Source organism: Quercus suber, unplaced genomic scaffold (genome assembly GCF_002906115.3).
Source record: "Quercus suber isolate HL8 unplaced genomic scaffold, Cork oak 2.0 scaffold_664, whole genome shotgun sequence".
Lineage (NCBI taxonomy): Eukaryota > Viridiplantae > Streptophyta > Magnoliopsida > Fagales > Fagaceae > Quercus > Quercus suber.
In genome coordinates, this window is record NW_027070105.1 from 62,168 (window position 1) to 79,478 (window position 17,311).

The following is a 17,311-nucleotide window of genomic DNA, read 5'->3' on the forward strand; positions in this document are numbered from 1 at the left end:
AAGATCAAAAACACACAACAACAACAACAACAACAACAACAACAAAAGCTGATTTAACCCAATCCTAGCTGCATGCACTTGGCACTGGTGAGGAGGACGAGCTGCAATGGACGTTGAAAGCTAATCTAACTTGGCCGATCTCCATTGATCGAGCTACTCTTCTCTCTCTTAGGATTTGGTCGATCTCCACTAACCTTCGCATAGGTCCTTAACTTGAGTGAGGCAAGTCTCCCTCAAAGGTGTGGTGGCAATGTGGTGGAGCAGGGTGGTGATTTCTCTTATGTGTGTGTGTGTGTGTGAAACAAAAAGGAAAGGTTGGAGAACAAAAAGGAACAATTTGTATATTCCAATAAAACGTGTAGACTTTTTTTAATGATAAGTTAATGAATAATAATCCCTTAAATTAAGATTAGATAGGTTTCTATTTTCCTTCAAATAAAATAGTAAGGGTAATTAATAAGTTAATAAATATTAATAATTAAAAGATAAAACTAGGCAAAGATTAATGAATAAATTCATTTCAAATTAAGAGATTTGATAAATTTTTAAATTACATAGAATTTTTATAGGAATTGTACAGAACTAACATTGATTTGATAAAGATTGACAAATAGATAATGTAAGTGTGAAAATTAAAAATAGATTGTTAACAAAAAAGATCATAAATTTTGAAAATGTTACCATTGAAAGATTTAAAAAATATAGTAGTTGGGAATGAATAAAGGAAGAATAGAGAAAGATTATAGAATGAATGAAGAAATGATACTTAATTGAATAATAATAAACAAAAAAAAAAAAAAAAAAAAAAAAAAGAAAGAAGAAGCAGTAGCAGTAGACGACGAAGGTGTGATCAGCGATTGTGTTGGCAACCTGCTGGCTGCTGCATCAACTGGGTGCAGACCCTATTTCGTTGTGTTCTTCTTCTCTTCTCTNCTTTTATTTTCTTTTGTATTCTTAAAAACTTTTCTTAGCTTCCAAACACTATTCCTAGCAACTCAACAATCTAAAACTAAACAATAATCACACAGACTCAATTTTCTTTCATATTCTTCTCTTTTTATCTATTTTCTTAGCAACTTCTCACAACTATCAACACCCCATATTTAACCATTTACAGCCACCATCAATATCCAAACCATTGAAGGTAGAAAAACTCAACAACCAGAAGTTGGTTTTGCCATTTATAATCAAATAGTGCATTCAAAACCACAAGGCCTAGATCTATTCGCCAATATCGAATCCCAATCACCCATCCCGAAGTGAGTGGAGGTAGATATGTTCCGGTGAGTTATCGGAATGGATGAGACCCACTTCTCCTCCTTGCGTCGTCTACGGCGGCATACTCCACATCCACAGTTCCCCTTGGGCATCTAATGTCGAATCCTCGCATGAAGCCACCGATGTCCCCTCTTGCTCTACTATACTCAGCCACAGTTATTGGAAAAATAGATTTGGATTTTTGCTTGTGTGTGTGAGACAGAATGAGAGAGAGAGAGAGGTGAAGAAGAAAATAAATCAAAGTGCTACTGGAATGTTTGGTTTCAGATTGTTGTATTGTTGTATCGCTGGATATTATGTTTGTATCTAAGCTAAAGAAAGTCCCAGGATGAAAAGAAAAGAAAATAAATTAAAGATTAAAAAAATCATTTTCTTTATTTTTGTACTTTCCATTTCCAGTTAATCTTTCAGTTTTTTCTGAAATGGATTTTTTTTTAAATTAAAATGCTTAGGTGGCTTTTTAAATATTTAAATATATAATTATATATTATTATATTAGCCACGTGTGCGCCTACAAAACAAACCATTTGCCACGTAGGTATTTTCCGTTAGTAAGTTAACGGTAGGGACCAAATTGATTCCAACTTAAAAATAACAGGGACCAAATTGACTGCTACTAAAATGTAGGGACCAAATTGACCATGACCCTAAAATGTAAGGACCAAAATGGTGTTTTCGCCAATAATAAACGTGAGATGTAAGTCATAAGTCATGCTTTGTTATCTTTTGCTCGAGAAAGAGATTTATTTGCATGCTTCTTATCAATTGTCATATGAATTTTTCAATATAAGATTTTGACGACGGCTCAAAATGAAATATCAGATTACAATTTAAAAATTTGTTAATATTCTTGTCTATTTCAATGTGACATTTATTGTTTTATGAGAAAAACTTAATGAAAGTCTCATGTTAGAAAAATGAAGAAATCCTTTCTGCAACTCACCCAAGTCGTGTAGCATTGTGTGCCTTAGAAATAGTAGCTGCCTGTAGAGTAAGGAGATTTTGAAGTTTTTATAGTCATCAGAAGTCACAACATACGAGCCCAGGTTTTGGCCTTGAAAAAACTCCCGCAGGGCACACCTTGACTTTGGTGAGCAGTGGGTGTATAAATATGTCTAGGATCAATTTTCCAAAAATAGTTTAGAAAATAATTTTTTTGAAAAAAGCCTTAAAAACAATGAAAACATTGACACTCAATTTATAAACATCAATCTTATGATGAGAGAAGGAAGTGCAATTTGAATCAAATCACGTTAGATATATATTTTCCTATTACATTATACATAATAATATTTCAATTATTTTTGGAGAAATTGGTATAGGAAAAAAAAAAACAGAAAAAGGGGAATGTAGAATATTATACTTCTCTGGAATTCATATACTTATCTTTTATTTTTTTAAAAGGGAAATTCATATGTTTATTCTGATTTTGTGAAATAAACGCAAAATGTAATTGACCAGTTAATAATTCAACATATATATATGAGAATAAGAATCGTGTAAATGTAAATTGTTGTATAATAAATATTGCTTTTGTCTAATAAGGTGGATAAGTTTCATCCAAAAAGAAATACGGTGGATAAGAGAAATGATACTTAATTGAATAATAATAAACAAAAAAAAAAAAAAAAAAAAAAAGAGAAAAAGATGGAGCATCTGTTGAAATGTATATTTAAAAAAGTAAGTAAAAGACAAAATTAACTATTTACTCTCTAATCAATGCAAAAATTTAGAGAAATTATTGGAAATGCTCTTATGGAACTCAAATTGGACATGGAACAAGCCTACAGCGAGATCAAAGTGGTTCTCTATTTTCATAATCTTGTCTGGTGTTTAATAGGCATTAGATAAAGATGATAGAGGAATGTATTTCTAATCATGCCTTCTCAATTCTTATTAGTGAAAAGCTTTTTTATTTTTTCAGTCCTTCAAGAGGTTTAAGGTAAGCAAATCATCTTTCCCCTTTCATTTTTATTATTGTGGCTAATCTATTTGGTAGCAATGTTTAAGTATTGGTAAACAAAATGATGTGAAAACTGTGGTTTAAAAAATGTTGTGAAAACTCGTTTTTAAAATATTCATAATGCGAAAAATGTATTTGGTACCATATTTTAAATAACATATTTTAAAATGTGAAAAAACATAATTGTGTATTTGGTATGTGTATGTGTTTTTTTTTTTTTAAGTGATTATTGTATAGTAAAAGAATACTATTTTATTTAAGGAAAAAGAAAAAGAAAAAAAAAAGTTTGGTCTTGTCAATGGACCTCACAATTTTCAATTTATTTACAAAAAGACCATTCAACAATGTTTTTTGAAAAGTGAAAACTAAAAACTAATATGGATAAGTTTTCAAAATACATGTTTTAAACACCCTAATTTGAGAATTGTAGCTCAAACACCCAAAATTAAACATCGCTGACAAAAAAGATTATTTTTTTGAGCTTACAATTTTCAGCATTTAAATATTGAAAACTGTTGTTTAAACATCGCTACCAACAATAGAAAGGAAGGCCAGCTACAAGGCTTCAAAGTGTCGAATAGGAGTCTTAAGGTTAGCCACCAGAATTTGTTGATGATATGTTCATTTTTGGGAGAGCAAAACTAATTGAAACAAGGAAGATTGAGGATTGCTTACAAAAGTAACGATAGTGGTGACAATATATGAAGAAATGTAAGCCAGATCTTTGCAAGTAATATTACCCAAGGTTGAAATTAAAAAAAGGCACGATCAAATGATTTGCATTTGGGTATTCCGATGAACAATAATATGCCAAAGAGAAAAATCTTAGATGCAGTGGTGGAAAGGGTGAAAAGTAGAATTCAATGATGGAAAAATATAAGGTTATGTCTCATGCTACTAGGACATAATTAGACCTGTGGCAGCGGCTACTCTCCAACAATACTTGACATCTTCTCTTACTTTCCCTAAGTTGTTCTCATTGAAGGGATTTTTGGTGTGGGGAAAAGACTGATGAAAAAGGGAAAAAAAAAGGATTATCTAAAATCCTAGAAATCAGTCTGCTTACCAAAGAGGGGTGGGAGGTTTAGGTCCAAGGATAATGAATGACGTAAATAGATCCTTGATAGCTAAGCCAAGCTGGGGTGTTTTGATTGTATGGGATAGGTCATGGTTTAATATCCTAAAAGCAAAATTCTTGAGGAATACCACCTATATGAAGGTGAAGATCCCAAAATAGTTGTTCTTGGTAATGGAAATCAATTTTGGGTGGCAGGGATTTGCTAAGGGGAGTTGTAAATTAGTAGTATGTACTGAGGTACCCTTGGATCCCTACTATTCAAGGGTTTAAACCAATCTCTCAAGCAACTTCTAACTTATTTGTGTTTTGGGTGGCTAATTTAGTGTTTCTTTTCGAAACAATTTAGTTTTTTGTTAAAAACTTTTTCTTAAAAGTAATGTAGATAAAAATTAAAAGCTAAATATAATTAATTAATTAATTTTTGCTAAAAATACAAAGCACAAAAGTAGAGTGAAACACACATAAGTACAAAGAGTTAGTATTTCACTGTTTTGTGCAAAAACCATAATTGGACTTGACTTTTTGACCAAAAACATAATAGTGAAACCCACAACACTAATAGAGAGACACATATGAGACCCGCAAAACAAAAACCAAATTATAGCATCTTATAATCAAGACTTAAACGCACACTAAATGCAAGATAAATTATGGATATGGAATTAACAAAAGGCTTTTAAGGTTATTGTGGACTAAGATTTTGCTTCACAACTTCACAAAAATAAAAATAAAAAGATTTTGTTTCACATATTTTTAGAATTCACTTGCCACCACAAGGTAATATGCGTTTATGGTAGACTTTAATGAGTTGCTGGAGTGAGTCTCAATGCTTGAGCAATCCGTTGGCAACGTTTCAAGTGAGTAAACAATAAGGACATGTATGGTAGACTATAATAAGCACTTTAATGTTATATATATATATATATATATGTATGTTAATGTCGTAGTTATTCCTATAGTTTAATTATTTTTTAGTTTGGTAGTATTTTTATTACAAGAAATAATCATTTCCTATGAATAGATACTCTTCAAAATGAGAAATAATTATTTCTCTCTAAAAAAGTTTTAATAGGTATTTTTTAGTAGTGCAATAATTTCTAAAATTAATATATATTTAAATAAGAAAAATTTCCATATACACATACACATAACAATTATAAAAATAAAAATCATAAAAAATAACTCATATCTCTCTCATTAATATATTTTCAAATAAGCAAAATTTCCATATACATGTAACAAATATAAAAATAAAAATCATAAAAAATAACTCCTCTCTCTCTCTCTCTCTCTCAAATTTAAAAAAAATTATTTTACAAAAATATAATTGTATGAGTAAAATATTTTCTAAAATAAATCTTAAATTTTATTTTAATGTTAGAACTCATAACCAAACTTATGAATAAGTTTAGTTATTCCATTACAACATATTTTATTCTTAGAAATAAAAATTACAATTCATGTTGTAATCCTCATTTAGTGTACCAAATGTATCCTAAATTTTTATCCCCCAGAAGAGCTTGCTTGAGCAGGCTTGTTCAAGTTGGAAATTTTCAAAATAATCACAGCCTTTATTTTTTATTTATTTATTTATTTATTTTCAACAAGGAATTTGCATCTTTTAATCTAAATACACTATCACAGATATCAGCCAATTAAAATTTAAAATACTAACATTAGGGCGAAGCCTAATTTTTTGCCCATCCTTTGGTCAATTACGCTTTTTTTTTTTTTTTTTTAAATATAATTAATTAATTAATTTTTGCTAAAAATACAAAGCACAAAAGTAGAGTGAAACACACATAAGTACAAAGAGTTAGTATTTCACTGTTTTGTGCAAAAACCATAATTGGACTTGACTTTTTGACCAAAAACATAATAGTGAAACCCACAACACTAATAGAGAGACACATATGAGACCCGCAAAACAAAAACCAAATTATAGCATCTTATAATCAAGACTTAAACGCACACTAAATGCAAGATAAATTATGGATATGGAATTAACAAAAGGCTTTTAAGGTTATTGTGGACTAAGATTTTGCTTCACAACTTCACAAAAATAAAAATAAAAAGATTTTGTTTCACATATTTTTAGAATTCACTTGCCACCACAAGGTAATATGCGTTTATGGTAGACTTTAATGAGTTGCTGGAGTGAGTCTCAATGCTTGAGCAATCCGTTGGCAACGTTTCAAGTGAGTAAACAATAAGGACATGTATGGTAGACTATAATAAGCACTTTAATGTTATATATATATATATATATATATGTATGTTAATGTCGTAGTTATTCCTATAGTTTAATTATTTTTTAGTTTGGTAGTATTTTTATTACAAGAAATAATCATTTCCTATGAATAGATACTCTTCAAAATGAGAAATAATTATTTCTCTCTAAAAAAGTTTTAATAGGTATTTTTTAGTAGTGCAATAATTTCTAAAATTAATATATATTTAAATAAGAAAAATTTCCATATACACATACACATAACAATTATAAAAATAAAAATCATAAAAAATAACTCATATCTCTCTCATTAATATATTTTCAAATAAGCAAAATTTCCATATACATGTAACAAATATAAAAATAAAAATCATAAAAAATAACTCCTCTCTCTCTCTCTCTCTCTCAAATTTAAAAAAAATTATTTTACAAAAATATAATTGTATGAGTAAAATATTTTCTAAAATAAATCTTAAATTTTATTTTAATGTTAGAACTCATAACCAAACTTATGAATAAGTTTAGTTATTCCATTACAACATATTTTATTCTTAGAAATAAAAATTACAATTCATGTTGTAATCCTCATTTAGTGTACCAAATGTATCCTAAATTTTTATCCCCCAGAAGAGCTTGCTTGAGCAGGCTTGTTCAAGTTGGAAATTTTCAAAATAATCACAGCCTTTATTTTTTATTTATTTATTTATTTATTTTCAACAAGGAATTTGCATCTTTTAATCTAAATACACTATCACAGATATCAGCCAATTAAAATTTAAAATACTAACATTAGGGCGAAGCCTAATTTTTTGCCCATCCTTTGGTCAATTACGCTTTTTTTTTTTTTTTTAAATTATTATTTATGGAAGGATCCCCATTTTCTTGGTGCCCTCTGTATTCCAGGGCCGCGGCAAAGGAGATGGGAGCCCATCCTTTTGTGACTCTGTTTATCGCCTTTAAAAAGGTAGCATTATTCAGCCAAAAAATGCCACACTAAGGAGCCTGGTATCATATACAGAAATCTTTGGTAGGATTTTCCTGTTCCACAAAGAAAAATAATACTCAATATCGGAAACAAACAATTTCACAATGTCACAACATGCTAGGGAGTTGTGATTGGATTTCAACACTAATACATGGGACTACCACAGGTACTTACTGGAAAACAAAAAACAAAAAAAAACAAAAACACAAAAACAAAAACAATTTAGGTGCACCAATCACAAAGTGTCACTTAAGCATGTTGTGGATTTTGATGTGTACTTGGGAGTAACTCTAGACTTACTCTATACAATAACTTCTCCAGGCACCCTACTTACTCAAAATCAATAGTAAATCCAAAATAATATGGTAGTAGTAAAGAAATAATTACCAATAATTTTGCCACTATCAAAACCAAAATGAATAGAATGATACAAATTTTCTTCTAGAATTACAATGTCATTCACAACCACCTAATTACCATATGGGCATCAAATAACTGTAAAGTAAGTGAGAAAATAAAATACCAAGACAATTCTACTATTTAATTTTCAAATGAAAGAAGAGACCCATACCAGACAAATGAATTTCACCCAGCAAACTCCCAACACAAAAATAAATAAAATAAATAATAATATAAATAAATAAAATAACATAGAAGTAAAAAAAGTGTAAGGAAATTTACATCCACACTTGAATTGCAGATACTACTTACAGAAGGGTGGGGAACCAGTACAAGAAAGAATCCAATGCAGAAGCTTCAACCACCTAGTACAAACGCTTACGACAGTCAGCTGTACCACAGTAGCATGGCAACTCCTTTATTTTTCCATCAGGACCAGTAACGCTATCAAGTTCGTATCCATAGTCATAAGTGAGCTCCTGCTTGTAACATTAAACACTGTTATTATTCCACAAAAGAAGCTGATTATTAAAAGCTAAACATTTTTAAGAAAAAGTTCAACCTAAGGGTTGGGTTAAAAATCCAGTCCCAGATATGTAATATCTAAAGATTATTAGCTGGACAAACAAACTAGTGTAGTAAGAATACTAGCCAAAACAAAACTTCCATTACCCACATCTGGCACAACAGACAAAATAACGTGATGGTGTACAAGACTAATGCCAGCAGAATGGGTAACTTGCTACTCAGACACATTTCATCATTCATTACCTCATTAGTACACTTTGTTAATATGTCTATAATATTTCACTGAATTAGTTATAGAAAGGTTATACTATTAATTCTGGAGGCGGACATATTGATTATTGATTGATGGCATATAAAAATAGTGTCTGTTACGAATAAGGACAATATCACTCGCCACACAAAAAGGAGGCCCCCCATTTTTCTTTTACATATGTTTGCAGGCCTCTTCATCAATCCTCTCCAAAGTATATTCTTTTTTATGAATACAAAGAGTATTATTAACAAAACATGAATCCAAGTGCATACAAGAGAAACGCAAATAAATCCTCTCCAAAGTAGATATTGCATTAGGATAACATAAGAAAAAAAATGTTGCAACCCTCATGTATGAAAGGTTTATAGTTATGATATTATCACAGACCTTATTAGAGCGATTGACCTTTCAGTAATTGTATTCATATATATTGGTTAACACCATAGTTACAGTGTGCTTCCTAGCAGATGCTAATACAATTTGCAATCCCTTATCAAATTTTAAGGGCTTCATTCAAACTACTGAAAGAAAACACTGAAGACAAACCTCAATGTCCATGCAAATCAAAGCAGGAATTATCTGAATTCACACTTCCATTATGCTTTGGAGGAATAAAAAAGAATGGGGGTAGGGGGAAGTATAAACGAAGCTCAACAAAGCTTTACCTGCATAGGAAGTATGTTATCTGCAGCAAATAACACCACTCGCGCAAGTCTCACATCATGGTGGGAACTCAAAACACACTGAACAAAGAGGTTAGGCTCACAACTATGATTAATAAATCTGGCAACATTACCATATAATCCCGCATCTATACAAAACTCAGGCCCAGTTTCTGATATATGGTCATTTCTTTCCTTAGCATGATTGCTTGAAGGTATAGATACATCACGTAATCGCCTCTGCAAAAAATTAAAAAAATTAAAAAATAAAAAGTAAAATAAAAAACAGAGGAATATTTTGAAATTAGATTAGAGTGATCTTACATGGTTTCTGTATAAGATTGCTAATAATCATATAGAATTGGCAACAATTTATTCCCCTTTTTTTTTTTTTTTTTTTTGCTAAAGAAAGAAAATATAAGGGAAATAGTAGAGAGAGAGAGACAGACAGAGAGAATAATTGTTGTCATTCTATTTAATTATAGAGCAACCTTATACTATTTCCCTTATAAGTATAAAGATTAAAGACAATTTAGCGAAAGTTTGTCTATCACCCACTAGACAACAAAGCAGAGTATAAAGCTGCTGCAACAGGGGGAATTAAAATTTGCAAGTAGCATACTTCCTATATTTAAGCAGTTTAATGCACCTTAACAAAACAGTACAGATGACACACAGCCTCAAATTTGAATTCATGCATTTTTATATTCGTACCTCTCTCCCTCCTATCCCATTCATTGTTTGCCAGCAATCAATGTCAAATATATAGTCATTCCCTGAGACATTGTCTAATTCATCACTCTTCCTAAGAATTCCAATGTATTCACAAACTGGTGCACCAGAAGGAATCAAGTCTCTAGACCTAACAGCCCAGCCTTTATCCTTGGTACGATAGACCTGTTCAAAGAAAAATGATTTATCATCCATTACATAAGTGATATACCAGAAAACACTATGTTACTATTTGATTTTAATTATATGACCTCAAGTTGGTACTTCAGTCCCCGCTGAGATGTACGATTTAGGCAACTAGGTCCACAGCCACATCTTGGACCACATTCAAACACAACGTCCCTTGGTTCAACTAATCTGGGAATAAGGAAAGAACAAACAAAAATTACAAATCTTTCAAGAAAAACACACACACACACAGAATAAAGACCACTAATTCTCAAAAAAGATACCTAAGAAACATGATACCAAGCTTTAAAAGACAAGAAAATACAAGTAAACATGATAGAAACCAGAAAACATAAATCTTTAAAAATTCAAACAACATGCTAAATTCCGGGGTATTTTCCAACTAGCTGAAAAAGCAAGCTAAATAAAAACATAAAGACATAAAATCTGCATAACATTAAGCTTCATGGGTAACATCTAACATTAATGACTAAGCATAGCTAGTAATATACACGACAAAATATATATAGTATAGAAAATGTACGCATTTTCATTTGCTTGAAGTTTTAAAAAACGTTTCACAAAATCAGCATTAAAAAAAGGAAATGAAAAAAAAAAAAAGCATTAATAGATGTACGTGTGGGTATAATATGGATTTACATGAAAATTATGGGACTAAAATAATGTCGAACATGTTAAATAATTTTTTTATGATATTCTAATTTAGTAACAAACTTATGTTACCTGAGGATAATTTCATAAAATATAATCAAAAACCAACTGATTAAGGATTTTTTTTTTTTTTTTTAATAAATAATTTTGGACATGTTTTCAAGCAATATAATAAGCAAAAAATTTATGTTCTCATAGTGTTATAATTTAAAACAATTTGATTATTGTTTATTTAAAATTTAATATACATACATACATATATACAAATTATACACACACACACACACATTATGATCTAATCATCCAAATTATAATTAAAAATAAAAATAAATCTTATCAGATAAATAAAAAATATGAACACTGTTGACTAAATTTTAATGGTTATATTGTCAAATATAATAACACACCTTAACACAATAAACAATTATAACGTTGATAATTAGGAAAATTAGAGCATTTTTGTACAATAATAATACGAGAATGTTTAACAAGTTTTTTTTACAATTAATCATTTTAAAAAAACAGTATATTATTTAAAGTATCTTTGTTTCATATGGTAAACCAGAGTTAAAAAAAGATACATGCATTTGTGCAATATACTGTATAATACATGTACAGTACTATGTTACTACACAATCAATTCTGTTGACCAACCATCATCCACATACCTTTGAGCCATTCTCTAATTTAAACTATATATTTTCCATGATTAACATTATGTCAACGCCATCAGTTGAGTTGTAAAATGTGGAAGATTACGCTTAGATGCAAAGGATGGAGAGAAGAGTGAGCAGAAAAGGGGTATAAGAAAATAGGTTTGGGGCTAAAATTGATTAGTCCCTCACCGTATCATATATTTATATTGAAGTGACATGACATGATTACAAGAACACCCTTACTCTAATATAAAATAATAAGCTAATATAAAGATAGCACGAAATAACTCTAACATCATCGAACAAAAAAGTCAAACCTCACCTGCCACCATCATGGTGCACATACGGGAAGTCATTGCCATTTAGTCGAGCACAAGAACACTTCTCAGCATTAGTACATTTTCCTTTGCAATTGCATCCAGGAGCATTTGGGGGGATAATTACATTTTTTGGAACTCGATTAGACTTGATATATTTAAAACCTACAATTCCAAAACCGTGTCAGCAGTACTGGCATCCTTAATAAATATACTATGAATAATCCACCAGCAAGGCTGGCTCTAGGCCTAAGGCCCTGCTTGTCCCAAAAATTTAAAAAGGTGGCCCCCAAAATTGTAGAATGAAAGTTGATTTTTTTTTTAAATAAAAAAATATGGGCAGGTTTTGCCAATACAAATCCAACCCAATTGAAACCCTAAAAATGTTTTACCAAAATATCTGTTATGTGTTATCAAAAAAAAAAAAATTGTTTTAAGCGTACCGAATAATGATTGACAATCAATTTTTCTAACTTGTAAAAGGTTTTTTTTTGATGAGGTGTAAAAGGTATGTTAATAATACCTTAATAGAAAAACTTAATTAGAATGTTTGCATCTCAAAAAACAAGAATGGTTTATAAACCCTCAAAAAAAAAATTTCATATATATATATATATATAAAATAATACTTATTTAAATATTAAAAAAAGCTATGAAAATTTATCGCCTTTGGCCTCAAAATATATTGAACCAGCCCTATCTACCAGCAAAGTCAACCCAAAAAAATTAAAAATTAAAAATAAGAAGAAGAAGAAGAAATCAAACACATTTCAATAACAGAAGGGAAACCTTAAGGATAAGAATATATTGTATTGTCATTTGCCATTCAAGGAACAGAAACTGCAAATAATGCCATTATAGTGGAGTGAAGTTTATGAAGAAATATATAATTGCACATAATTTGCATTTTTCTTCATCAAATTCTCCATTGTAATTAAATATAAACTGATACTAAACAATTACCTGAAGGTGCAACAGGTAGAACATCGCATACATTTGTAGCAGGAATACGTATATTTTCTTGACCGCCAGAGATATCCTTACACACCAATCTAGAAAAATAACTGACACAAGTTATGCTTATGAAATACAAAAATATTTTTCGTTACTGTTTATTTCCTTTTTCTTTCCTATCGAATAACAAAAGGGCATAACTCTAGTAGACAGGAAGTATTTGTTCATTAATGTGGCAGCTTACAGAATTCATACCCATTTAATTCAGAACAACCTTTAGAGACTAGCTGCCGAGCAAAATCTACCTGAATTAAGAAATTAAACTTAATGTAAGAATGGTACTATGAGCAAGAAAGTGGTCTGTGTAATCAGTGCAAAGACCAGAAAAGCAAAATCATGTATAAAAATATGACTTATATTCAGCCTAGAAACCATCCAAAAGAAAAATGCAAGCTACAACTGGAAAGCACCCAAAAGAAGAGTCAAAAAAAGAAAAGTACAAAAGTTTTGTCAATCAAGTACCAGAGAATAACTCTATGTTGCACCAGCTAAGATGAGACATGATGACTTAGCCACTTAGGACAAAACCAAAACAATACAACATGAAAATTGAAGAAGAAAAAAAAAAAGATAGGTCATCTTGGAGTTAGCACCAAGCAAGAGAAAACATCTAGGAGTCAGCAACCTATGGTTGGTTAGAGTCAACACCACACCATTGAGACAATTTCAAGAGAAATTTCATTCATCATCAAAATAATCCATCTCAATAGAAGCACAATACTTTGCTTATATAGACTACATAATTCTAACTGACATAGGAAAACCTAATTCTAATTTTGATTGACTTGGGAAATTTAATTCTAAATGACTAAGGGAATCCCAAATATTGAATTACAAAAATAACCTTGACTCCAGGAATTTAAATAAAAATAATAATAAACCAAATTATATACTAATAGCTATAGTAAAATATAATAGACTTGAAAAATATAACCTTGCACTTACCGCATCACATGGCACATGCTAACAGAAATAATTATTTGGAATCCAGATATGGTTACAACAAGAGTTCAACAAAATCTACAGAAATACGAGATAAATCTATACATGTATAAAATCCATTACAAAAACAAGAAAACAATGCATAATGAAAATATATTAGATCACTTGTAAGACAGGCCATTGCACTCAATAGTTTGCAAATAATTTTTTCTTTGGATAAGACAAGTTATCAAGTTTCCTCCCAATTACATTCTTTTTTGTTTTTTTTGGATAAATAAAGAAATCATTATTAATAATTAATATAAGGAGAAAATTCTCAAATAACAGGCAGTGTATCAAGCTCCTCCTAAAACATTACAATCTAGAATTTAACAAATCTAAAAACTTCTAAGACGTGGCAAGGAGAGCAATCCCAAAGCAATATATCAAAGTGCTTACAAGTATATCTTGTATCATTCAAGCCAATTTCCAACATAGGTTGTGAGTGCTACACAAAAACTTCCTTAGAAAAAAAAAAGAGGAAGGATTGTTTGCCTGATTTGTGACCAATTTGGGCTGTCCTTCAATTTGCTGTAAACGATACTTAAAAACATTAAATCCAAAAGCACTTCTCTCATTCCAACAATGATCAACCTGCCAGATAGTGAAAAAGAGACAGAACACATATTAGACTTGTGGTCAACCTAAGAACTTCACAAGGATATAATTATCAGATAAAATATTTTTTTAACAAAATATAATCACATGACGTATTATTCCTTTAAAAATAAAAAATTGCTATAAGATCCTTAATGATACTTAAGACTACAAGAATAAAGAAGAATTTAAGAAAAATAGTCACAGCATAATATTAGGAAAAGGAAAAAAATGACAGATCAGGATTTCTTTTAAACAAAAGCATTTGAAACAGAAGAAAGCCTTAAAAGTTTTTAATTTTCCAACCCACTCATATAAATCCTTAATTACTCCAATAGAACACCAGCTAAAAGTAGATGAATGTAGAAAACCAAAAACGATGTTTTTAACAGAAGAAATACTGAGAGAATTTTTTTTGATAAATTACAACATCAAATGTTATTTTCAGAATCTAAGATCATAACGAAACGAGCCCTAAGGTTCAACAGTACCTAATATGGAAACAAATGCAGATATGGATATGAAAAAAAGATACCACTACAACATAGTACAAGTAATACATTGATTTTGAAAATGATATGGTTTTACTATTTCGTATATACACTGACCCATGTGCGCACACACAGAAAGAGAGAGGCATTGCGTTATCAAGATTGATAAAGTCTTGATATTTTTATTAAGAGCTAAAAATAGATTTGTCAAAATACGATATCAGCAAGTTAAGTTTTGTTTATCATGATGTGTCCTAATTTATCCATTCATAAAGAAGGCATTATAATATATCTTCAAAACTATATTCTTATTCTATAATTTATCTACTACGAAGTTTGTCCAATAAGTAGCCATGAGTAATAGGGTGCCAATGCGATTGTCATAATTCAAGAAGGATTGATCTTGTATAAGGCAATATCAGTGTAGTCAACGGTAAGTCAGGCACTGCATAGGCAGAGCCAGGGGGGGTCAATTAACCCTCGTCACTGCACCCAAAAAAAAAAAAAAAAACTAATAATATACTTGAATCCTTTTTTTCTTTTTTTTTTTTTTTTTTGGGTGAGAATTTGTTCTTGTTAAAATTAATAAAATATTATTTATGCTATATGTCAATTTTTATTTAAAAAAAATGGAAAGAAACATAGTTTATTATGTCTATTATGGTTTAAAAGTTATAAAAAGAAAAAAAAAATATATATATATATATATATATACAAGGGAAAAATAAAGAAAGAAAAGTTTAATTTTTTTTTAACATAAATTATTTATTTCATTAAAAACAAAAAGGAAAAAAACATATTTTATCCATGTCTATTATGGTTTGAAAGGTTATAAAAGAAAAAAAAAAAAAAAATATATATATATATATATAGTAGGAGGAAAAATAAAGAAAGATAGTTATAATTTAAGGGGAAAAAAAGGGACTTTATTGTTATCTTTCAGAAGTTATCAAATATGCCAATAGGATCTCTAATTAAAATTTGTGTATAAACAATAAAGTATGAAGATAATTACAAAATAAATCTTAGAGTCTGATATTGTTTTCTAGTCAAATTCAAAAGTTTCAACCTTCAAGTAATACATGTTCATAGTCTTTTTATGAGTCTGCATTAACCAAATAACAGAAATTTAGTTAAGTTGGACTTGGTATTTATATAATTATAGAAAATCTTTTCATTCACAAGTGAAATTTCAACTTCAAAAAAATTGAAAGGGGCACTTTTCATGTAAAGAATTCTAGTAGATAAACACAATAGAATGAATATGTCACCTTTTTGTGGGTTTCTTATGTTAAAATATCACTTAAGTTTTTAATGAATGCCTTTTATTTTACAAATTGGTCTCAAATAATATATATATATATATATATATCGATAAATAAGAAAATTTTAAGAAGAAAGACTACTTCATGAACAAAGGACATTAAGTAGTCAAATAATTACAAAAAAAAAAATATATATATATATATATATGTACAAAAACGTTGCAATATGATTGTTAATTTGTAGAACACCCCCCCCCCCAAAAAAAAAAGGTAGCTAACAAACCATTAACTTCATCACAAAATATTATCAAATCTGTACATTTGCCAAATTCCAATTGATCAGGAGAAACAAAATATATCCCCACAGATTCCAAACAATAAAAACCATTTGAAGCATGCATTTATAATGTCTGAAATCTCCACATGTCTACTACATGCACATATATATATTGGTGGGAAAATGCTATCGTCAAACATGAAGCTTGATCGAAATTTAATTGGAGGAACAAAATATAAGGAAAAAATATTGAAGAAAATAACATGGCATAAATCCAAAAACTAACATACAGTTTATGAAAATTCTCAATTCACACAAATCAATTTCTTGGACTTCAAAATACTAATATAATTCTTTGATAACAAACAAACATTAAATTCATAAGTATGTTCTACCTTGTACAAGCCATCATATGTGTAAATTTTGTGAGTATAACTGCCAGCACATTTATGTCCACGAATCACTCTAATAGGTAAATCTTGATCCATGTTGTTCTGAAAAAGATAATAATCACATACTATAAGCTTGATTTGATGAAAGATTTGTTACCTTAACCATATCTGTGCACAAAACAAACATATTATTACAACTAAATAAATGTGGATTTGACAGCCACTATACCTAATAACATATTGATCACAACTCATATCATTCTAATAACATTTGACTTAGTTCAAGTTGAACCATTCCATAGCATGTTAGCATTAAATGTAACAATATTAAAAACTGCTTTTAGGGTTATTGGCAAATCCAGATTCCCACTGC

The 17,311-nt window shown here is 29.7% G+C and overlaps 1 protein-coding gene across 1 annotated transcript; it reads right to left on the reverse strand.

The window, feature by feature from the left end:
• Positions 1–6,831: 6,831 nt before the first annotated feature.
• LOC112036034 (histone-lysine N-methyltransferase, H3 lysine-9 specific SUVH4) lies at positions 6,832–17,066 on the reverse strand. Its single transcript, XM_065765927.1, has 10 exons — positions 16,942–17,066; positions 14,412–14,510; positions 13,131–13,180; positions 12,885–12,973; positions 11,927–12,086; positions 10,360–10,465; positions 10,091–10,273; positions 9,380–9,616; positions 8,246–8,412; positions 6,832–7,587 (listed from the first exon to the last, which is right to left on the reverse strand). Exons 1-9 carry the CDS (start codon positions 17,032–17,034, stop codon positions 8,299–8,301), a joined length of 1,131 nt encoding a protein of 376 aa, XP_065621999.1. The 5' UTR covers positions 17,035–17,066; the 3' UTR covers positions 6,832–7,587; positions 8,246–8,298.
• Positions 17,067–17,311: the final 245 nt, after the last annotated feature.